The following is a 25,409-nucleotide window of genomic DNA, read 5'->3' as shown; positions in this document are numbered from 1 at the left end:
GCCTAAAGAGTTCTGCATGAAGGCTGTCATTTGGTGGCCAGGCAGATGAATTCTCGCTGTTCAATCTGGCATGTGCCAGGTTAATAATTTGCAAATGCAGCCCAATGGCCCATGGGCTGAATTTGGCCACCACAGGGTGTCCAAACTATGGCCCGTGACCCTTATACTTATAACTTATAAAGAGTTATTATTCAATCGGACAAGACTGTGGCTGTTTTTATTTATTTTTTATTTCTTAAGTGTTTCTACAATTCAATTACAAACTATGTTATTGATTTGCAATTCAAAAGGCACACACAGCAGATGCATAAAATCAACAATTCCATTGACAAAGGAGGTGCTTAAAACACATGGACTACATGCTATACTATATAGACTAAAATGTATAGAGAATAAGTTAATAGACTTATACTCAGAAAAGAGAAAGGTTTATTGCCATTGCCAGTGAATCAAAATGAACATACTAGGAACTTGTTTTGGCATTAAGGTGCAACATGAAACCAATGAAATCAATAATACCACAATAAAAGCAAATATGTAACATAATTTGCTATTATAAATCTTTTTTACAAAATAAAATGTAATGTTTGTTAACCCTGCAACAAGCAGGCCCCTGTCCAGGCTGTACCATCCCTGGGATAGGCTCCTGTCACCCACGACTTGGGAACAAGTGGTAGAAAATGAATGACTGTTTGATTTAGAGCTTCTCAAAATGTGGGGCGCGACCGTTTGAGGGAGCGCAGAGCCCAGTGCCAACATGTGATTACTCTTGAAATAATAGAGAGCCTGGGTCAGCCTGCCTCTGTGCCCCTCACACATGTTTGCATTCATGCCATTCAAATTAAAGATGTAAGTTACTTTATGCATATTCACTTTTCTTCTTTTCCAAAATTCTCTTGGAAAAGGCCTAATCCCCTATAATTATTCCGTGTACCCTGGGGATACCCATACCACAGTTTTAGAACCAATGGCAGGGCGATCATTTGTCTCTGCAGCATTTACAGAACAAGGACAGTCCACTCGCCAAATGTTCACCATTTTCTAGAAAAGAATCTCTGTTCTAGGCTATTGTTTCTCTTCTGTCTTTCCGTGGGACTGGGTTTGAGTGGTTAAAATAAAAACAAATAGTATGTATCCTGAATGGGCAAAAATCCTCAAAATAGCTCATATAAACAGGAAGCTAACCCCCATGAATAGCATGCACCTCCTCTGTGGAAAGGTAGTGAGTGTAGTCCATTTTCATTCAAAAAGTACACCCTGTGCAACACAAGACAACAGTCTGTGCAACAATACATCATTTTACAATATTTTAAAATACACTTTTTAATTTAGTCGCCCATAAGTACAACAGGCTACTGAAGGCCTGGTTTCTCCTAAAATGTGTAAATTGGTAGTATAAGCCTTATTTGCTTGTGAATGTGTCATTATTTGTGAATTTACATTTTGATGTAGCTAAACACAACTTTACAACTAACTTTTGTTTCGCAGTTAGTGGTTTAAAGAGTTATAAGTGTCACGTTTGGCCATTTAGATTATTCTCTTGAAAATGTGCTGTCAAAAGCCTGACAAATGTCTCTCCTCGCGGCGGTTACATAGTGCGGGAAATTAACGACGACTTCGCCGCCCCCAGCTTTGCTCAACGGATTTCTACAACGGCCAGTCATGTGATTGTAACGTAAAACCCCCAACCGGAAAACACCGACGGACGGACGACCCTCCGCTCCACCGCCGCCAACGAACGCGAGGAACAGTACGAGCTGCAACGAGCGAGAGGACGCACGGACAGACGGAGAGACGAGTCTCCGGTAACAAACAACGGCGACGCGGTAAACTCCACGGTCCCCGGCGAGTTGAAGGTACGGCGGCGCGTCTCTAAGCGCCATCTCGTGTGTTTAGTTCAAGTGTAGCTTTTCGAGTCCTGTAGTTACTCGCGTTCGTCAGAGAAGTTAAAAGAAACGCGTTCGTGATCGCCCCATCCCCCTTGCGTGTCTCGCGCCTCAGCCTACGTGTGTTCGCGCGCGCGCGCGTGTGCACCCGCCACTGAGCAGATCTGCTTTAAGTGGTCCACACACACACATGATCGTGAAGAGAGTTTTGTTCACGAACTCGTTTTCAGTGCTACGCTGATTCCGACCCTTTTCCAAAGACCGTGTGATCTAGAAAACGTACTACGGAAGTGGCCGATCCACGTGTCTCCCAGGGGCGGGGCTTAATTCTGACCGTTAAGTGAAACTAGGATGATCACAACTGGGCTTTTATCTGATCTGCCTCTTTCCACTTCGTTTTCTAATTTGTAATAGAAATAATAGGCCCAATATTGTACTTCATGATAATTATAGCATAATAAATTAATAGATAATGTTTAGCCAAATACTAATATATATTTAAATTACAGGATAATATATATTTAAATTACAGGATGCATGGGATGCTGCTGTTCTACATGAAAATATGCACAAATATGTGATATTTTGCATTGCTTCTCAGTGATTTGTGTTTTAACACCTGCTGGGGTTTATTATATTAAAATAATGATCAAAATCCCTGCTGTGCTGAGTGTCAGCTTGCTCATGCATTGATGGGGTAGAAACGGTTCTTGCTGAGGAATGTGTGTCGACACTGGGGCCTTGATCATGTGATGGCCTGAAGCTTCTTTTGAACTTTAGGGTCAACAACACCCAGTGGACAGCAGAGCACACACAATCTAAAATAAAATATCTATTTGGGGTTTATTGTCGCAATAATTTCCCACACGTGACAAACATAATCTTTTGTTTATGGGCGTGGCTAAAATAGTAATGGTAGTAATGCAATTGAACTGTATTTAATGATATTAGTTATATATAGACCTTAGTAGGTTGGACCCTTTCAGCCGCTTAGTGGTTTCATATCTGACTTGTTTTTCCAAGCAGGAAGCCGTTTGTGGCTAACATGTGTGTGTGTTTGTGTGTTTGTGCAGGTTGAAAATGGAGTTGGCCAACCATGGTCTTATCCTGCTGCAGCAGCTTAACGCACAGAGGGAGTTTGGCTTCCTGTGTGATTGCACAGTGGCCATTGGAGATGTCTTTTTCAAAGCCCACAAGGCAGTCCTCGCTGCTTTCTCCAACTACTTCAGGATGCTCTTCATTCACCAGGACAGGTACTGAGCAGGAGTCATATCAGACCTATCAAATCACCACCAATCTATATTCCATACACGTTATCTTGTTGTTTATTCTTAGTTACAGAAACATTGGACATGATGGCCAAGTGCTGTTATAATTAAGTGTTTTGGTTCTCAAGATGAGTATCCAATCAGAAAGCAGAATGAGTTTCTCATTTGGGTTGCCAGTTCCAAAGGTGAAGTCCAGTTGGTCTAAGCTAATGATGGAGAGTTTGAACCCTCATGAATCAATGAACCACTTTGAAACTCCTGCATCTGACTGAAACACTGTTTCAAAGCACTATTATAGGCAATAGTACTCTCTGTTGGCTGTCTGTCAGAACTGCATGTGATTGAAGTACATGAAATGAAGCCTAATGTGAAGAGGTTACTGATCTGAAGCAGTGCTTCAAAAGCAGTACAGTACAATAACTCGAACACTTCCGCTTCCAAGGATCAATATCTGTGTGGAGCAGTGCGTTTTATCATAATATCTCTAGTTCAAGTCTCTTTGATCTGAATTGTCCCTACCTAAAGCCCCAACACCTGCAACCAATGTTGAATTGATGCGAGTGCAGCTTCTGCCGCTCAGTGAGGGAATTCTGGGGGTTCTGAGGTGAAAATGAAACATGGCTTCTCCATATACAGGTTAACGCTCTAGCAACACCAACGCTGGTTCAGTTGTTATTGTAGGAGTAATAGCATTAGAGCGCAGGCTACAGGTTCCTTTAATGTCATTGATATGGCCTTTGCTTCCTTTCTAATGTGATGATAAACAATCATTATAAATATAAAATATGAAGTGATAAATATGTATTATCAATGTTTTTGACTTAAGGTGGATAGTTGGTGTCCAATACATTTACAAAATGTCTTTTGTTTTTAGTGACTGTGTGCGTCTAAAAGCAGCTGATATCCAGCCAGACATCTTCAGCTACCTCCTGAATCTGATGTACACAGGCAAACTGGCGCCGCAGCTGATCGACCCCTCACGGCTGGAGCAGGGGGTCAGATTCCTGCATGCCTATCCATTGCTGCAGGAGGCAAGCCAGATGTATTCAGACCACAGCGTCAACCTGTCCACCTCCCTCTATGGCATTCAGATCTCTGACCAGCAGGGGGGGCTGTCTTCTGAACTATCCACTCAACGGCAGCTCCCTTCACCTTTTGAGATGGAGGAGCCCAGTTCTGAGGGGAAGTACCAGCCCGCAGAAGCGGCATCTACTACTTTCCCAACTTCTTTTCCTTCCAAGTTTTTTTTGACTCCACAAGAGGCAGAGCCCTCTGTCAACAGAACAGATGTTACAGAGGAGGAGGGAAGAAATGACTTGAATAATTTAGATGGTTCCTCAACCATTCGCCATGTAAAGCCTAGTATTATGAAAAGAAATGCCTCTTTTAGGAAACATTACTCGTGCCATTTATGCAGAAGTCGATTCAATCAGAGGAGTCTACTAAGGGAGCACTTGCTGCAGCACACGCAGACTCTTCATCAGCCCAGCACTGAAGTGATGTACTCCGCTCAGTCTCCTATCACTGCAGAGGAATGCACCATAGAGACTGAGGGGCCAGCTAAAGCTGCTGCTCCTGCTGCGGTGGAGATCATCAGCGACAGCGAGCAAACACCTGTTTCAGGCACAAACTCAGACTCTCCCCGGGCTGAAGTGTCCACGTCCAGCTGGGGACTCGGAGGGCTGAATTCTCAGGCAGACACCCCACCTCCATCGGACATTGCAGACATTGACAACCTGGAGAGTGTGGACATTGACAGAGAAGTGAAGCGAAGGAAATACGAGTGCTCCACATGTGGACGCAAGTTCATCCAGAAGAGTCATTGGCGTGAGCATATGTACATACACACAGGAAAACCGTTCAAATGCAGCGCCTGTGGGAAGAGCTTCTGTCGCGCTAACCAGGCTGCCCGCCATGTGTGTTTGAATCAGGGGGCCGATAGCTACACCATAGTAGACCGCCAAAGTATGGAACTGTGTGGAGGTGATGACCCAAGCCAAATGGAAGTTATGTTTATGGCATCAGCAAAACCCTACAAATGTAATATTTGTGCAACAACCTTCTCTAATCCCACTGAGGTGATCAAACACCTGTGCTTTGCACAAGGAGGTTTAGTGGGGCTGCAGGACAACGCTGAAGAGGGAGCTGACCTGCAAGAAGAGATGTCCAAAGATGAAGGCTCTGACTTGTCCAATTCTGGCACCACACTAGTAGCCATAAAGAGTGAGGACATCCTTGTGGAGTAGTGCCAAAATAGAATTCTCACATATCTTTATTTTCTAATTGATTCCTAGTGGCAGATAGGGTAGAAACATCATCAAAGTAATCTCCTACATTTAGTCAAAAAGCAAATGAACCTAACATACTGTAACACTGTAGTTGTTGTTGTTGTTGTACATTGGTCTTGAACCAGGGTGAACAACCCTTAAATTCATGGTTTGAAGTGAGAGATTTAGAGCAGAGAAAGAGGACACAGACACTTCCTGCTGCTACATTGTGTCAGATGAGCAGACTGTACAGAAGAACAGGTTAATACAAATGAAAAGAATGATCATCCACATCATAATGCACATAAGCAGCATATGCAAACTTTAGACAATCTGCGTCTTGTTTTGTGTACATTATTCAAAGTCTTCCATTTTCCGCCTCATTGAAATAAGAAGTATGATCATTTCTTTTTACTGTGTTGTGTGTGACATTTTTTTGCATGAGCAGACCGTTTGTGGCCAACAAACAACTCTGGTAAATCAGCTTTGACCTGCTAATTTGATAAACATATTTGCAACTTATAGAGTACCTGACATTTTAATGCTTTGTTTAGAACTCTTTGGTTATACTGATGAAATGTTGGCCCTTTTAAGTAAATGTTAGTTTTAATTTCATGAGTTTTCATAAGCTACAAACAGGAAATATACTACTGATCACTTGAAAGGGTATGGTAGTTTTTAATGACTTTACTTATGGTTAACCTAAATGTTAGGGGAAAAGACCAGCACTGAGCTTCCCCTCTTTCATGTATTATTAAAATGTAGTGGCTAATCTAGTAGTGTAGATACACTAACATTTCATTACTTGTATTAGTTGACTTCATACCAAAGCTATAAATTGCCTTTATGTAAATTGTCACTCTAATCAGAAACTTATTCTTTTTCCTTCTTATTTTTTAAACCTTTCTCAGATGTTTTTAAATGTGATACATTTGCATTTTGTATTTGCTAATTGGAAAAAGCTGTTAACCTGGCTTACTAGCAATTACATTTATTTTTAAGTAGATGGCGCTCTTAACTGTAAAATGTTAGACAGGGAGCAGAAGCAGGCAGAGCACACTCCTCTGTTCACAATGATGTGACCTGCCAGACTTTCATATGTACTCTTCTTATGTAGTCACAGTTCATAAGTAACAGTCTAATTATGTACTACTGATGTCATGATTTCAGTTTGTCTTTTTGTTGTTGATGATCAGTCTAGTTGTATTGGTTCTATATTTTTTTGCATTGAACCATCAAAGTATCTCAGGAAAAAGCTATGTTTTTACTATTGTTAATAAAAAATAAAGCTTAAACATCCACAAAGTGTGTACGCCGTTCATCAATTTGTGGTACATTAAAACAAAGCACAAAACAACTGTTTATATGTGGAACAAGCAGACAGTGATTTAATTATGCCATCTAAATTACACAAAATAAAGTAATTTAGGTGTTCTTATTATTAACATCTGTGTAAATTAAACATGTTACATGGTTAAAAGCTAAATTAAATTAATATACTGTAGTTTCAGTATATAGGAATACTGCTATACATAATAGACAAGCAGCATGTCTGCATAATTAGTACATTAAGTAAATTGGTGGAACTCATTTGGTTTTCAAGCTTAATTTCCAAAATTCTGGTTGGAAATGACTTGGAGTAACATGCCATCAGTGGTGATACAAATGTCACTCTCAAACAACTCTTTCCCCTATGAATGGCACTGACCTTATGACTTTGGTTTGAGAATTGAAGTGTTTTGAGAGATGTTTATTTAATTGAATGCTTAATAATTTTCTGACCTAAGTTCAGATGGGTGCTCAATTACATGTATTAAGAAATTGCACTTTTCAGGGTTTTCTGATACATAACAAGTTTGAAGGAACAATACTTTTGCTTAAGTAAAAGTCCTTTCCATTTTAAGATCAAAAGTGACAAACACTTGTATAAACAATTTTTAATATTTGCACTTCCTATACCACTCCATCAGATCTGTCTATTCTTTAGAAATACCAGAATCTGTCTGTTATTTATTATTTTGTCTGTCTGATTACACTAACTTACAAATCACATTTATATAGTATGACACTACTTTCTACTTTAGTAATGTTTTAAACTAATGGACCATGCCGATACTGTAATGTAAGTCAAGTAATGTATTTTGTCAAATGCAACAAAAATCTTTAACATAAATGCATTATTTATCACAGATCTCTGACCAAATGAGTTATCATATTACTTTATTTTATCTTTACAATATTATGCAATGTGTAACAATGTAATTTTCACAGTAAATCAGGCAGTGATTGTTTGTCATATCTACAGAAGCTTATGATACAGTAATTTTGGTGGGACGCAGCACATTGTGTTCAATCTGACAGGTTTTTGAAATACAATATCAAACATTGGTTATTTAGATTTTGACAGTGCTGTTATACACTGACACACCTGTACCGCGGTTCACTTATATTTGCTACAATAAATGAATATGACATTACAACATTGTGATGTTACAGGTGGCATCAAGATTTAGTTAAACTCAAGTTTCAACTGCCATAATGATACCCTTTGTATCACAGGTAAAAAGTCAATGTCCATACAACAAAATAGGGTCAAAATGAAAAACAAAAACACAAAGTTGAATGAAGAATAATCAATATAAATACAATATACAAGATAATAATCATCTTTATCTTCACCATTGGTCATAAATCTCACTCGCTACTGTACACATATAACCTCACACATACCGTATGCACAAAAATACACACTCGGCCATGTTTCCCCTGATTCAGCAATGGGCACTAGAAAGCCACTCAACATATGATGTCACACTCATTCTTAAGCCAGATGAGATGCTTTCAGAGGTACAGGACATGCGTGAATGTGAGAGCCAGTGGGAGTGGGGAGTTGCAGGAGGATGGTGGTCGGGACAGGGGCAGAATCAGTCTGTTTGATTCTCTGGGGCATGATAACCAGAGCTGCAGCCTTTCACATTGTCTCTCCCTCATCACTCGTCTTCCTCGTCCAAACTGTACGTCGCCCAGGCACACGTCTTGTATCTATAGCTGTAACAGAGAAACAAAACCATATTAGTAATTCCAGGGTATCACAATTGTGTTAAATAATAATAAAAAAAACATCCATTTAGTTGTATTTTTGTTTTGTTTTTTATATATTTAAGCTTATGACTACTAACAAGATGAGTAAATACGGTGCACAATGTAAAAAAAATACTGCTGCTGTAACACAATAAGCCCTTTTTCTATTAAATTCCATATGTAGCAAAAGTGCACCCCTTAGGGGACTAACATTAAAGTGTCCCTTTATACCAAGTGGGTGCATACATTGGAGGTATTGTATAATTCAGTCAAAATAACAGAAACATTTTTTTTTAGAGTTCTTTGAGACTTTGTAATTTAATCTAATAAATGTGTACACCGACATGGTTTCTTGACTCCATACGGAGACAGAAAATGGGAGGAGGCAGAGGAGGAATCATAATCAGTCTTTCAGCACAAGTTCATCTGCCCCTCACACACACCGCTTCCCTTTAAGACCCACGGCCTACAAAGAAGGGGTCAATGGCGGCATTCCTGCTTTGATATCAAAGGTCCCCTAGTTACTCACAGTCTGAACAAAAGCTTTTTCATCTGGTCAGTGGGAAAATCCCCTCCCCTACTCCCCTAATAAAACCAGGCCCATTGATGTTTCAAAAAAGCTACTATGAGAAGATTGCTTGATAGGCCAACAAAGGAATTTTACAAAACAACTACCTTGGTTCTCACACTAAAACACATGTACCATTAATAAAGGGGCTACCTCACCTGCTCATGATGCCGCTGTGATCTCTGTGGAGACTGGTTCTATTTCCTTCACGGCCTCCTCGATCACCTCGATCACCTGGGCCATGACCTCGGCGCATTTCCCCGATGGCTTCTCTCCTTCTGGTTGGCCGTCTGATGCTGTCTCTGCTTCCTGCTGTTCCTCCGACACAGTAGACAGCCGTTCGGACACTTGCTCCGAAGTTTCACCATTTGTCTTGAGTTCCTCTTGAACTGGGGCGTCTACTGTACCGTTGACGTCAAACTCAACTGCAGCCTCCTCTTCCACTGTTGGTTCTTCAAGGACTTTTGCCACCTGGAGGACCACCTGGACTGGGATGTGGAGCTCTAGGGGTTTGGATTGTGTCTCATCTTCAACTGTTTCTGTGTCATTTACTTTCTCTTCAGCTACTGCCTTCTCATTGCTCTGTTCTGGTTCTTCCTTTTGACTTTCTTCCATGGCCTCTTCTTTCTCCTCTTCTGCAGCTGTCTCTTCACTTACGTTAACCTCTTTCCCTTGCTTCAACTCATCCTCTGGCTTATTTTCTTCAGTTGAATCAATGCTGGCTGTGACTTCAATGGGAATTGTGTCGCTAACCTCCAGGGCGACGTGTAGAGCTTTTGGTGAGGATTTCTCACAAAGGATTGGAAGTGGAGCGTCAGTGACTACTGCAGTTTCTGATTTGATCTCAACATCTTTCTCAGTAGTTGCGACAGCTTGGTCTGGGGTTGGGATAGTAGAGGATTGAGTACTGGGTTTTTCAGATTCAGGGGTAGCTTCTAAAACTACGTCTACAGCATCTTGGATGACATTCTTGGCAAGTACCATGCATTGTGATTCAATCGTTTTTTGAACAATTTCCCCTTCTGTATCTTCTTCCATGGTCTTCTCCACTGCAACAGCAACTTCTGATTCAACAACGTCTTCAGACTTGGTGCCGAGGGAGGCGTCAAGAACAACTGTTTCTGCAATTACGGCGATAAATTCACTGGGCAGGACCACAGGGATTTCTGGCTCAGTTTCCTTTGTGGTGGTCATTGTGCTGTCGCATATGGTGGAGACCTTTTTGGTCATTGATGGGACTACCTCTTCAAGTGGAACATTTTCTTCAGTTGCAACAAGCTGCTCCATGTCCATTTCGACTTCTTTGGTTTCTAGAGTTGGTTCAGTAACTTCAACACACTGGTTGCACAATGCACCTTCAGTTGTTGCAATGATCGGATCAATTACCACAGCTTGAGGTGAATTCTCGCAAACTGTAGGTGGCTGGGAAACTTCGGATCCTTCCAGTTCAGTGTTGACAATACCAACTTTCTCAATACCTTGCTCAATACTTTCAGTGGCAACTTGAATGTCAGCAATGCTATTCGCTGTTTTTTCTACAATGGGTTCGAGTTCAGTGGTATCAACTTGGTGGATTTGTGCTTCAAAAATAGGATTTTCAGACATAGTGGCTTGCTCTGTATTGGCTGGCTTCTCCTCGATTGACACCTCTTCAGCACAAACATCACGAACTACAACCATACTCTCTGTAATTGGTGACACAGATTTCTCAAGAGTGATTTTTGCGATCTCCTTGGTTCCCAGACCGGTGCAGATAGCCATAGCCTCATCACGAGCATGCACTTCCAGGCATGCATTGGTCTTAGCAACAGCAGTTTCAGTTGCTGGCTCATACTCAGTTGATTCAGCAGCAGTTTGCATGGGGGCATCTTCAACAGCAACAGATGTTTCGGCTGGGATTACAGCATTCTGGGGTTCAACAGCTTGGAGAACTTCCATAACATTTTCAGTTACTGGCCCTTTGGGAAGATTGGCTGTTTCTGAGGCTGGAGCTGGAGCTACAGGCTTGAATTCAGCAGTGGATAGTCTGCGGCCAGAGTTGACTCGTTTAGGAGACATTGGGACTTGTTCTTCATCTTCTGTAATGTCAGTATCCACCGATTTAGGAGTGGCAGCGCTCTCGGCCTCCTCGGGGATATCACTCAGCTGGTCTTGTTTGTCATCTTCAACTGCTGCTGAGATCCAAGATGGCGACCTCTCCTCAGCACTGACATTGGTCGGGACAGCTTCTGTATCTGCTTGTTTCTCGGCTTCGGGTTCGGCAGGCTCGTCATATTCAGAAAGAGGGACCACCGCTGGAGTGTCAGAGTCCTCTTCACCAGAGCCGTGCTCAGTGGAGGCTTGCTTTTCTAACTTTTTCTTTCTACGCCCAGGGAAGAACTTCTTCAAAAAGAAGGATGACTCCTCTTTCGGGGCCTCGCTGTCAGACAAGACTTGTTCTACGCTCTCTTCAGGCTTTTCTTCACTTTTTGTCCTCTTCAACGTCACCATGCGTTTGAGTGTGTCCCAGGCAGAGGCAGGAGGGCTCACAGGTTCAGGAGAGGAGACGGCTTCACCCTCGTTCTCACTGGTTTGCGAAGTTGCCACCACAGCTTCAACTGTGGGCTCTGCTTCAGCTTCTATTGCTATCGATGGTTCCTCTTCAACCTTGGTCTCGTCATCATCAGAGTCAGAAGTTTTGCGTGTTCTCTTTTTAGGTCCGCCCATGCACATCAGAGCCTCCCAGGAGACAGAGGTGTCCATTTTCTTCTTCTCCTCAGTGCTGCTGGAGAGTTTCTCAGTGGCTTCCATCTTTGGCTCTTCCTCATTGTTTCTTTCCTCTTTAGCCTCCTCTTCGCCACTCTTATCTGTCAGGGTAGCACTCTCAGTGGAGGATAGCGTTGCAGACTTGGCAGGTTTCTCAGCAGTACCCTCATCGTCACTCTCAGAGGGTCTCTTCACACGTCTTTTGGGTGTCACAAGCTTCTTGAAGGAAGACCAAGCAATGATCCCTTCCTTTTTCTTCTCCCCATCAGAGGTGACCTCGCCATCGGTCTCCTGGCTGGACTCTTTCTCTGGGAACTCTGTAGTGACCACGTGTTCTCCGGACTCTTCTGGAGAGGAGGGGCCGCTCTCAACTTTAGGGGCCTCTGTCGATTCAGTGGATGATAACAGTTGTTCAGCCTGTTCCCCGGATTCTGTAAGCTTTGTTTCGGCATCTTTCTTGGTCTTTTGTTTTTTAGTTGACAGCTTTTTCAGTCCAGCTCCAGTAAACAGTTTTTTGAGAGGACTTCCATGGGGTTTGGCCTTCTCCTGGGAAGACAGCAGTTCAGCTTCTGTGGACACTTCCAGTGCGGCTTTCTCCTCGTCCTGTTTGACCTCGCCAGTAGTATCAGTTTCCAGAGCAGGTGCTTCAGCTGTGGTCTCTTCTTCTGTAGCCGCCTCAGATTTAGTTTCTTCTGCAGTCGGTTCCTTTACCTCCACAGTGACAGCCTCTTCTTTTTGCTTATCCTCTTCAGAAGTTGGTGCCACCTCCTCTTTACCCTCTAATTTACTCTCTTCTTCTAGAGCTTCTTTGTTTGTTTTAGCTTTCTCTTCTTCACCAGCAGCTGCAGTTTCCTCTTCCTTTGCTGTCTCCTCTTTCACCTCTTCTTCATCCTTTGTCTTCTTGACGCTAGCTTTCTTTCTCAGATTGGAGAACAGCCCACCGCTGAAGAGCTTTCTAAATGGGGAGATAACTTCTTGGGCTGGAGTAGGCTCTTCCTCCTTCTCAGTTTTCTCCTCTTCAGTGACCTCTCCTTCAGAAGGCTCAGTGTCTACCTCGGTATTTTCAGCCTTCTCTGTGTCTTTAGTTACCTCAGCCTCCGCAGCCGTATCTGCCTCCTTCTCTTCGACTGAGCTCTTCTCCTCAACAGCTGCCTCTTCCTCTTTAACATCTTCATCCACCAATGTATCGTCTTCTTTATCTTTGATGGTTAGAAGTTTAACTGGGTCCTTCTCCTCACTCTTATCTTTCTTCAGGGTGAACTTAAAACCAACAAAACGGAAAATCTTCTTGAAGCCCACCTCATTGGCATCTCCACTCTTCTCCTCTGTGGCTTGCTCTTCAACAACTGAAATGTCATTGGCATCAGCGGATTCCTTCTCAACTTTCTCCCCATTTACTTGAGGAGCCACTTCGTCCTGAATAGCTGAATCCATCGTCTCAGCGGCCTCCTCCTTCTGAGCCACAGACACACCATCCGGCTGGCCCACTGAAATGATAAGAAATAAAAACATTTGATGAGTTCTCTATACTAGAATACATATAATATAATGTACATTACAAACATTAGTACTGCCCCAACAAGTTTTATTTCAACCAATGCTGTTCACTTCTTGCGTCTCAAACCCAAATGAATGTTGAGCAAGGAAAAACATGTCTATACTCCAATACAATTTTAATCAGAAGCATTTTGGCAGTATGATTAGTTTTGGTTAGTTTAAGTGTATGGCGTGATGATTTGCAGCGTCTGAATCCTTTTTTCTCTCCTCACATCTCACTGCAGTCTGGAAATCCTCACATCTGATACCTCTGCACTTTCAATAGGGACTGCCAGCACTTAATGCCAGCTATCAGCTTACCTAATTACACCCACTAAAAACACCAAAAGCCCATTACACAGGGGGGAGACTAAGCTCTCAACTTTAAAAAAAATAGACCATTATAAAGGTGCTTGATAAGTTGTGTTTATATGGAACAAAACATCCAATTCTGCATTTGTCCTACACAAAAATGCAAAACCAAATGCATGTCTACATTAAGTTTATTTAATTATAGACATGAAGCTCCACTTAGAAGAAACGCATTCCAACATTTCTAAAGATACAAAAAGTAAGAGGGGATTTTGAAAGCTATGGCACATTGCAAATGGACTACACACTAATTATATTATAGAAACTATTTTGTTTGACATACCAGACTTTAAGTCATGGTCACACCCATATCTCATGGATTAACTATATTTGTACCTCCTTATTTAGCAAAAAGATTTAAGGATGCTGTAAACATTTTTGGATTGAAATAACAATAGGAATTCCAGAATGTTTGTTGTTGATGTATTATGTCTAAACTGTGTTATATTTAAGCTATACAATGCAGGCTTCTATTCCTAGTTAAAAGTACCAATCCCCTTGACCCAAATTCCACCACAGCAGGATGGATGGGGACCACCCCCCTTCCCCGGGCGCACACTCATACAAACACAATAGCCTTCTTACCCTCTGTGGCCTCCCAAAATAAAAGACGGGGGGTGGTCAGCTTTACTATTATCAAGAAACCATGCAGGCTAGAGGAAGTTTGTCATTTGGAGCTAACACATTGAAAAGACCCTATGTAAACCTGGATTGGAGCTGACCAATCAAAAAACAGTTTCTTACTATTGTGTGTCTCGGGCACATAGGTGATACTAATCAAGCATTAACAACACACATACAATAGTGTGAACTTGGGGCATTGACTTGATGTTCATGTGTGAGGGAGGTGTCTATGTGTATCTACATGGATAGTAAAACAGGAACCATGTTGATTTAACAGACTACTGGCATCTCTCCTCTCTTTTTGATCTTTGTTTTCAGTCACATTTTTTTTTCTTTTTACAGGCACACTCAACTGTTAACTGACTTGTTTTGGGGAAAGGGGGTGTAGTAGTTTAAATGCAAAAGTGAGAGAGAGAGAGGAGGGGGGTATTTTGAATAACGACTGTATCGGCAAGAATGTGTGAGAGAGGGTTGAGACAGCGGGGGGCTTTGGGGAGAGACGGAGATGGAGGAGGGGGGTTTGCCCTGAGGCTGAAGAGTAAGTAACTTTAGAAGGGCGTTGCATATCAAACATACAGATATGGAGTCATAGTGCTCTCTACTGGAGGCAAGCTCTCTTTATTATGGGTGATGCATGGGATTTGTGTTTTGATACAATATCGAGTAATACTATGGCAAGTAATACTGTAGCGAGTATAAATCTGATACCTATGTGCTTTGAATTCAAATGCAATGACTGCAAACAATTGTACCACAGAAGCTATGATTGTTTTGCCCTACCACAGCTTGAACAGATCTAAAAATAAACAACAGTGCAAATAAACTTGAATAAAACGAAAATATTTTTAAAATGAATACAATTGATTAAAAAAAACAATTAAAAGAGAGAATTCACAATTCAAACAAGTATACTTTACCACCAATGTAAAGTAGAAATATTAGTATGTCATACTAAAAGTACAACAGTATGTATTTTATAGCAACAATATTATACATTAAATTAATGTAAACTGATCAACTAATAATACTAACTATAGCAGTTACAAACTAGCAGAGTATTGTGGAAAGCATCTCAATAGATCCATGAAAAAAGGTGTGGTCAGACGGAGCACTTCACTGTCTCCATAGGGGATCCAGGCATCAGTCACACCCAAAGTCCATTAATCGTTGCATCATTCTTTCCACATTATGTCTTTGAACATCACTGTTCAACAAATGTGATATACCACTTTGTGTAACTTTATAATGCCCTGAGAAGTAATTAAATCCATATGCCCTCCGCCCTTCCCATTACAGTCCACTAAAGTGAATAACCCACTGGGAATTAAGATGCAGGTCTAATCTAATGAATACTTCACATGACAAGACGCTGGGGAGAGCTGGCTCCGATTGTGACCCAAGCTAAAGAGAGCTTTGAAAAGATTTCTGTCAAATACTGATGTTGTACTGTGGGGGCATTTGTACTACAGGGGCAGCTGTTGCTTTTTCAAATTTCTTCCCACCAAAAAGTTAGAGTTGTTGAGTTATGTTTAGTGCAGTTAGTTGAATAGATCAGTGTATGGCTTCATTGACTGTATGGAACAATTGAAGAATGGGCTACATTGGCAGCAGGAAAAGAGGGGATGCAGTAGAATAAAGCCTATAGTATAGTCAGTCATCTCTTGTAGCTCATAATACTTCATATAAATGTGAGACAAATGTGACCCCAGATGTTAAATTCAAAAGGCTGAATGTGACAAATCCACGCTGGAATCCTCTATCACTATATCTACAAACAGGACAGCTGAATTTACTCATCCATGCCCGGGCAGTGCAGAGTAACCACACCCTCAGGACAACAATGCCTTTGGCTAAAAAACTAACCTGTAACAAGCATGGACTTACACTCCATTATCAATTACCACAGACAAAAACAATGGAAATGATGATACATCTCAGCGCGCATGCAGAATAATGTTATTGAAACATGGGCTTACCTGTTAAAGTTATTGTCCCAAGCATTTGTGAAACTCCAAAATTACTTTCTTCAAAATAATATGAAAAACTTAGAAAAAAAAAAAAAATGTTGTGATAAAAGTCTGTTGTATTTTCTCAGTTCAAAGTTGCTCGCAGTTCAAACTTGGCTCGCTTCACTCGTTTCTTTCTACAGAGGGCAGAGCTGTGTCTCCAGTTGCTGCGTCCCGGTCGGTATGTGGGCAAAAGACCGCTCCACACTGATTTCAACAGACTGACACACATGTCATGTTTGGGACCACCCCCGTCTCCCTTCCTCTTCTCCTCCTCCTCCCCCGTCCCGCTCCTTTCTTCAGCTGTTCTGAATGAGCACACCCACCCCCCCTCACCATCCCAACACCCGCTCCACCTACTCCTGTTTCTACAAGCATGACTGAAGTAAGTTTGTGGTCACTACTACATTGATTTGCTACTATTACCTCCATTACCACTACTGTTTATTGTGTTTCTGTATCCGACTGTGCAACTGTCAACATTTATTTCCGTATCTTCAGCTCATATCGCATATTCATCAAAGTATTGTCTATTACTTAAACCCTTAGTTCTCAATCAGATGCAGCCATCATATCTTAGCCAGGTCTATAACAGGACTGTTCTAGGTCAAAATTGGGGCTACACTAGGTCTAAAATAGGACTATACCGATGCTGCAGTCGTTCTTACCAAGATCTTATCCAAAAGATGACAAAAATGTAGATTAAGTAACTCTAAATTAATGTTAGAACAGTGGTGTTTGAGAAACAGTGACTTAAATCAGGATTCCCTAACAACATGGTGAGGTTATGAGTAAACTTTAATATAACTACAGTTACAAGTTGTGAAACTTTACTTTGCACCATGTTTAAACGCCATACAATCCTCTCCAGATACTTGCTGAATGAGTCTCTGCGCACCAATTCATATGCGTTGATTCTCTTTCACCACAAAAGACAAACAAGTAACTCAGAACAAGTCTAGAAAGAATCCCCTACCCCCTCTTCCACTCCCACATTCAGGAGGCAACCACAAGCCCACAGTATCACCAAATCTCATAACTACTGTCACCAGGCGTCAAGAGACACGCTGACGGAGACAAAGCAGGAGGCAGACATTTTGTTTGGAAGTCCATTGTGTATCCACTGCGTTTCTGTAACATTATAGGTTCATTTGGGGTAAACGGTAAATGTTTTTCAACGCTTCAAGTGCTACAATTTTAGACAAAGCCAACTGTGTGGACAGGAAGACAAGTTGATCTGATACTATCATTTGCATTTTGATTCCTGCAGAGAGAGAACAGTCTATGGGAAAAACACATTTCCATCGACTCTACCGGTGTCCAGAAAATAATGTTCAAGTTAGGTCACTTTGAAACTTTATTGAATGTATTTGAGCCACTTTGCCCAAAAGTAACATTAGAAATACATGTTTTTGTGTCTCTTTGTGCAAGTCAGCATCTATGACTAAGCAATTTAAGCCTATTATTCACCTAATTTAAATTAACAGACCTCACAAACTCATTAGCTATTCCAAAACAAGTCTGAACCCACGCCTCAATCTATTAAAGCTCAACTCCACTACTCAATTACTCCAATCCAGACAGGTTTGAATCGGCCTTTGTGTGAGGGGAGTCCTAGGACGAGGGGGGTCTCAAGGAATGCAGATAAATCCCCAGGTAAATACCTGTATAATCAGATCTGTCACACTTATGCATTGTCCCACAGGAATGTGTGAATTCTGGTGCACTGCTCCCAGAAGTGTGATAACAACAGTAATCGAGTGGTGTCTGCTGCAGCCACACAGCATGTATAAAGCCGACATTAGGCACGCTTAGATGATACAACTCATTTAACACTATTTGAATTACAGCGTCTGCCTCCAAATGAACTTTGGGATGAACTTTGTCAGGCTGAAAGAGTGTAATATTATGTAAGACTGACGTAAATTGAATGCCTTTTAAAGACTTTTAAGACCTTAAAAAGTGTAAGACCTCATTGCATGTTCTGTATGGCCATTTGTTTTTGGAAAATAGTCTGAAAGTCTCAAAATGTGTTAATGGACAAACTTACAAATAAAGTAAAGTGATAATATAATCTATGCAATTGTAATGAAGACTAAGAGCCTTGAGTTCAGCTAAATTAATAACATAACACTTTTCAATGTTTTTTTCATTTCATTTTTAGTGTTTACAAATGTATTGTATTGTAATATTATAAATGTACTTTTGCTGCCATAACTGATCATGTCATTTAATCAAAGAAGTTGCAGTTTTGATTGTCCAAGAGTCTTTGCCTCTTGTAAGCCCAGACAATGTCATCTTTGTATTGTACTGTATTTCCCTGCAGGACAAAATGTGGTTGTGTTTTTTGTTGCTGTTTATCGAATATGCAAATACATATCTTTAGATTCAGTTGTAACTTCAAGTACTGGTAAGTGAGGAGAGAAAGCGCATCTCCAAACTACTCAGACATAACAAAAACAACTGCACAATAAAATGGAGCGCGATGCCATAAGTCATCTTTGCGATTTTCATAAAGACGATCACAGTCATTTACCAGGAATCCAGCCATGACACATACATCGAGCCTGCCGTTATTACAGTGTCTCATAGGGCTGGCATTTCACTTTACAACTCCCCTATCATCTTACACAATGGACCACTATAGGAGCAACGCATAATGCTGAGTGGACATTGAGTCACTCCGAGGCATTTAAAGTTTGATTGGAGTGCACTTCCTTTTGGCTCGGCCCTCATCCTCGCCGCGCTCTCTGACTCGCCCACATCAGTCACATTCCTGGACTTCCATACATACTGACACATTTTAATTTAGGCACCCGCACTGCCTCCGGGCTGCAGCGGGATGTGTGAGAATCAGATTTGATATACCGTCCATAAAGTGGTTCACGGAGGGAAAATATTGTGTGTTTTGAGAGACGACATTGTGTAAAATAGTTTTATTCTGTGTTTTGTGAAGCACTTTGTGACTTCTGTCACAAAGATAGTGTCTGGACATACACCATAAAACCTTCAGAAACATTGGAACAAACCACTGAATGCCATTATTGGTGTATGTCCAATGTATTAATAAATTAATACATTTAAATAATATTGTGAATTTTGTTTTGAAGATATGCTAAATTTGAATGATAACTGTGTTGTCTATAGTAAAAATGATACAAAAATAAAACTGAAAAAAGTGATGTTGTCAACTTTTAAATAAAAGTACAAGAGGATATTTTTGCACTTTAGTGATACATTTTACAGACATTTAAATGTTCTGATAATTAAACCTCAACTAATAAGTTTACAGACATATTTTAACACATTTCTGATGGTTTGACATAAAATTGTCAGATACTCATTTTTGTCAATATAATTTTGTGGTTGGAGGTGGCAAGCTCTGTCACCACACAGCGAGAAGGTCATGAGTTTGATTCCTCAGCAGGTTAAGGGTATGAGAAGTTTACTTTTTTACTTCATGCCTGTTTGAACTGAAGGATGGAAGTTAGAGAATGACACAATATGACCTTTTTACTTTGTCGCTGTCTGTGTTTTGTTCAATTTGTCTTTATGTTGTGTTATATTTCACAAAAGTAATAAAAAGAGTATCAAATCCACTGACGGAAATGAATGACCCTTCTTTGTGTAAAATATCTTTAAAAAATATCTCAAATTCTTAAAATTCTGATTGCATTGAATCACACACTCTCACCTAAAAAAACACGAGCACACTAGACACAACCTGGGGGGAAGTAAGCAACCACAGTTTGATTGAGTACTGACGCAAAACTCTAATCTGATCAATGTGAAGACAAAAAACGTACAAGCGCTCAGGAATGTCTAAGGAGGGGTACTGAGAGGGCGGCTTTTTGTACGCTGTATACAAAAAGAGCATGACATCATCAGACAGGCCGATCTAAGCCGCGTCCTTCCTCAAAGAATTCCAAGAACAAGATTTCGGACCATGTTGGGATAATTGGAGGAAAGGGAAACCTAAGTGTTAAGCAAGATCAGAGCATTTTGAGCAATGGACCACTTGAAGGTGTCCAGTGCCGCTCCACTGTCCCATCTGAGAAGCACTTAAGCCGGGCTCTACAGTTTGGGCTGCCAGGACGGGATAAGAATGTAAGACAGGAAATACAGTCGCTTGTTGACATCACAACTTCCTCTTCCGCTCCCTTTCCCATTTCCTCGAGGTACGCAATGTTTGTCCTGTACTCCGCAAAGTTCCGTAAATGTGTGATTCAGGAGGATAAAAAGTTATGACGCGTCTCGTTTGAATGTTTCATGACTCAAACGTGAACAGTGAAGAGGATCACAGCTGTTCAGGAATACTGTTTGATCTCATTGTTACAGCATTCAGTCGCTAACATACAATACAATGTAAAACAGAATGTCAAATTAATTAAAAATCTAAAAATTGGCAGTGGCAAATTTACTTTATTTTTTTGAATCAACTATGTTCAGTAAGCAGTGCATATGGTCGTGGCCTGCCATCTGTTATACTTGATTTTACTTTGAATTCCAGGCATATTTTGGGGTGCACTTTGGCATTCCAGTTGGTGTTATGCTTCATGTCTCAGCGTACAGGCGCAGCGTTATGAAACTTAGCTAAAAGTAACTGAAACAACCAATTAGGCAAAAAAACTAAAATGGTGTGTGAATGACAATCGTCAGAGTGGTTTGTCAAATAGATGAGCTTGTAACACATTTATACAATCTCTGCTTAACATTACAATTTGGCTCGGATCCACAACATGCACTCTATTTTCAGCTCTAACATTGTTCCCCTTTAACAAGCCATTTCAACCTAATTTCAATCTAACTTAGACGCTAGAATAGGTGTACGCAGCTGTTTTCACAACAATTTGGACGTTTTTTGATAAATCTCTCTCCACAAATGTTAATGACGTAAAAACTCTGGGATGGTTTAGTACTCACATTATTCCTGGTTTGGACCTTTTAAGCATTTGTTTTTCTTTGATGTAACATACAGCTCTTCTGCGTTACATAAAAGCCTGTATTAATTGCTGGTTAAATTTTAACCATTAGTCATAATGCTTTTGGGAGGAGGGAGGACCACATTCCTCTGTCCCATTCTCTGGATCCCACTTGTGAATGTGGGGTGAGGGGCTGAGGGGGATTATGTTCTCTGACAGGGAGGGTCCGGGGGAGACCCTTCACATTCATTACATTTGTTCAGTTTTATATTCTTGGGTTGGGCAAAATGGCAAAAAATGAATGTCTAATGTCAAAATAATTTTCATGAACAAAAACAAGACAGACTTTGAATGAATGTCATCAAACACAATGAATAGTCCAATTTATTCCTCAGAATTCTGCTCCAAACCACATACTTTTACAGCCAGAGGATTTGCCGTAGTCATGACAATTAACAAGCCTCAAGCTGATCACTGACAATCAAAGTTGAGGCAATTGCACATCAACTCCACTTCGATTGAAACCTGATTAATGGATTTTTTGGGGGGTAGACAGTGTAGTGTGAAACAGGGGTGAGAGAACAGACGACATTCAGCAAATTTTCGGAGCCAATAATCAAACTCACAGCACAGAGGCAGCGGCACGCGCTTTAACCACTCGACCACCAGCAAGATTGTATTAATCAAAGAACCAGACTCAACCAGGTTTAGGTTTAGATCTAGTCACACGATTAAATAGCATAATTTGAATCGATCAAGGTTGTAACAAAATATTATTAGTTAAAACCATGATAAAAAGTTTCTCTGTAAAACTGTAAAAGCCGTTAGTCATTTCTGTTGCCTCTAGAGATGTCAAGCTTATTAAATGAATCAATACATGGGTGATTATTCATGTCACAATATAATCGTAAGAACTAAAATATACTAATTGTGACAATTTTACAGGCGAAATTCAGAAATGTTGTAAAGCTGGTCACAAACTTGAGGAATAGCAAAGTGTTAGACAATGGGAATGAAAGAAAAAGAAACGTTTCACTGTTGTTTGGTTATGGTCAAAGTAATCATGACTAGTTGTTCAACCCTGGTGATTTTTGCACAACAATCGTCAAATACAAAATGGTTGAGAGTAGCCAAAAATCCACTTAAGGGACACTGATAACTATATTATACTAATGATGGGAACCTTTTCCAAACTTCAGCTCACATATGCATCCATTCATATCACGAGTTGCTCAACAAATTATCGAATAAAACATGCAGCTGTCTGACTCAGTTACACGAGCGGACTGTGATTGATGCTCGTCTCACTACTGAGGAAATATCCTTCAGAAGACCATATACACACATGTTAAAGCAGTATTAGAGGTGGAATGGGAAATACTCACTATAATTACCAATGTCAGAAGGAATGCTGGAGGAATACGGCGTAATTCATATTGGGAAAGAACCATGCCGCGGTCTGGTTTGTGTTAGGACGAAGTGAGACCCGCTGGCCCAGAGCACACAGCCTGAGCAAAGGGAGAGGTTCGAAACACAGGGATGATGAATACTTTTGGCAACGGGACAGTCCCATCCAGTTAACCCCCAGCCACATGCACACACACACAGGCCCGGACACATTCTTCTCGTAAAATGTTACACCTGCAACGAAATGTGATAAAGAGGTACAGGGCGCGCAGAGAGCAGCGGATAACTACAACAATCTGGACTGGCAACATCTGTGGACACTTTATTCTAACTGACAATGGAGCTGGGGCGGTTTGGTCGCGTACAAAAATGTGCATATTGATTTTGCAGCCATTACTGCTCGACTGCCGAAAGGTCTTGTGTTTTAATGCATGTTGAGTTGTTTTATAATCGTCATCGATCACGATTAAAACAATGAGTGGATCCTTATGTGCTTTCAAGGAAGGTTGTGCCCCATGGTTCAGAAAAGCTTTTAGTCAAATGCACGCGCTGGCATTGATTTGTAGGAGTTGGACTGAGGACTTAGCTAATGATTGTACACAGCTGAAAGAAAAAGAGACAAATAATAACATCAAAATGGAGAAAAGGGTGAAGAACATACATAATTCACAAATGGGTGAAAATGTCCTGACTATAATGTCAAAGGTGGTCTAGGGTTGTCAAAAGTATCACAAATGACGGACTAATCAATGTTGAAAATAGTATTGAATCTAGCAGTATTCATACAAAAAAAAATCACATAAACAGGACAAAATGTGATCTTTCCTGAACATTTTTAGAACAATCTTGAGCTTTATATATGTAACGGAAGACAACATGGTGACGACTAAAGAATTTTTTTTGTGTTAAAATGAATCACGTATCGAGCCCATTCCTTCAATCAAGTTCAAGATCAAGATATTTTAGTTTGTTTAGTGTGTTCACTGATTGGTAGTAAACCTAAGCTACAAGGTGTTTTATTCATTGTATCTCCATTGTATTTTCATTTTTTTCACGTAAATGTACAAAAAGCCTTTGGGAGGGACTCTTTAATCATATGACATCACCCCAGAATGTTTTAGACCCACACCCAACAAGAGCACATATGGAATTGAATCTTGCCGCACGTCTTTTTGTCCTCCACTGATGCTAAACCCATTTCACCCCATTTCATGTGATTTTTGTAACCGTTCCTATCCAAAATCCAAATTGTCTTGTTAATTCTTCAGATACAAATCAAATACAGACAGATTTAGCCCTTTTCATTTTCGAACTAGGTAAACACAATCACTTTTCTAATTTGTTGATTTTCTTGCTTGACCCAATCCCTATCGTTCTGTGTAAACCAGAATATCAACCTGCTTTGCCATTTTGGGAATTGCCTAATGGATAAGATGTGACTGCCCTCATTTCCAGACACTTTTAATGGAAAACTAATACCTTGGGTGAACTTCTCAATTTGCTGTTTGTATTCACTGATGCGCACCAAAGATAATGTTCTGTTTTTATTACATTTTGTGCAATTCAATTAAACTAAACGCTGGGATATGATTTGTGGTGCAATATTTGCTTTCATTACAACTTAAGACTCGCCCATGTCCTTAAAAGTCTCTCACGTGTGCTCGCCGGAGGTGCAGTGGTTCAACGCGTAGCACACGTTTGGTTGCTACCTCCGCACAGTTGTGAGATGATTCCTGGCCTTGACCATTCTCTAGAACAAGTGAAATAAAAGTAAAAGTATGCAAGTCTGTTTTTGAGGTCACAGAAACTTTCGTCTATCATGATGCTTTGCAAATGTAATCTTCTCCAGCTCTAGAGGATGTGTCTCTTGTATCTCTCTTCCTCTCACTCCCACCGCGAGGCCTTGGCGGTGTTACATAACAGTAATACAGTTAGTCAGAGGAGGAGCTCAAAACCTGACTTTGTTAAATGTATTGTTACTTTCACAAGGCTATTTGGAAAAATACGTGCATAAAAAGTAGGAAGTTTGTGTAGATTTGCAAAGTAGTAAAATGGACAAAAGACCTGTCCAAATGTTGGATGGATGGAGAGGGCAATAGAAAGGGCATCTGATATAAAACATGAAATACACAGAGAAGGCTAAAGACTTTACACTAAGGGTCACCGCCCAGAAACCAAGAAGCCGAATGGAAAATCCTGCTCTAGTGCTTTTGCAGATTGCACATTTCACCCCCTTTACAAAAATACAACAATACTTGCAATACTACATAACTTTCACACACATAAGGTCAGTCCTCATCTTCCGCTACATCTTTGGAGTCTAGAGTTTCTTCATAAACAACCAGATTCACAGAGTCACATATTAAATGCATGTTTGGCGTGGTATGTGACATATTTGGCTCTTTCAAGTAGTATAAGGTTACTCCTTCCCCTCAGGCAAGCGTATTATGAAGAGTGGACGTTGCTCTGAGCGGGCTCCAGGTCATGGCCCACCAAATATTTGGGGAGGGCCTACACACACCCTGCAGCCCCCAACGCCAAGGGAGACGTCAGTAAAATAAACACACGGGGATTAAGGACAGCACAGAATGGAGATAGTACGCTTGTGTCAATAAAGGTATAATATATTTTCATGGTAATGTGATGTCAATAGAAGGACCTTAAACTGTATATATAGTCTGACCAGCAGGACCTGTTCATTTATAAAGATAACCAAGTCAAGGAACC

The 25,409-nt window shown here is 40.7% G+C and overlaps 2 protein-coding genes across 3 annotated transcripts in view; one reads left to right on the top strand and one right to left on the bottom strand.

Annotated features, from left to right (window-relative positions):
* The first annotated feature begins 1,556 nt into the window (after positions 1-1,556).
* zbtb2b (zinc finger and BTB domain containing 2b) lies at positions 1,557-6,726 on the top strand. Its single transcript, XM_072442973.1, has 3 exons — positions 1,557-1,856; positions 2,960-3,139; positions 4,029-6,726. Exons 2-3 carry the CDS (start codon positions 2,967-2,969, stop codon positions 5,398-5,400), a joined length of 1,545 nt encoding a protein of 514 aa, XP_072299074.1. The 5' UTR covers positions 1,557-1,856; positions 2,960-2,966; the 3' UTR covers positions 5,401-6,726.
* An 898-nt stretch (positions 6,727-7,624) lies between these two features.
* Positions 7,625-25,409, bottom strand: part of akap12b (A kinase (PRKA) anchor protein 12b) — a 53,108-nt gene continuing 35,323 nt past the window's right edge. Inside the window, exons 1-3 of one of the 2 annotated variants that reach the window (XM_072442959.1) lie at positions 16,324-16,548; positions 9,229-13,302; positions 7,625-8,469 (exon numbers count right to left, since the gene is read on the bottom strand). In XM_072442959.1, coding sequence (XP_072299060.1) covers positions 9,233-13,302; positions 16,324-16,348 — 4,095 coding nt within the window. In that variant the 5' untranslated portion in view covers positions 16,349-16,548 and the 3' untranslated portion in view covers positions 7,625-8,469; positions 9,229-9,232. Of the gene's footprint in view, positions 8,470-9,228; positions 13,303-16,323; positions 16,549-25,409 lie in introns of those variants that run through there. The other variant, XM_072442951.1, reaches the window with a different exon arrangement.

The sequence above is a fragment of the Eucyclogobius newberryi genome, unplaced genomic scaffold, assembly GCF_026437365.1.
Source record: "Eucyclogobius newberryi isolate DKJ021-1_F unplaced genomic scaffold, fEucNew1.0.hap1 SCAF_1, whole genome shotgun sequence".
NCBI lineage: Eukaryota > Metazoa > Chordata > Actinopteri > Gobiiformes > Gobiidae > Eucyclogobius > Eucyclogobius newberryi.
This window is presented reverse-complemented; position numbering and strand designations above follow the sequence as displayed.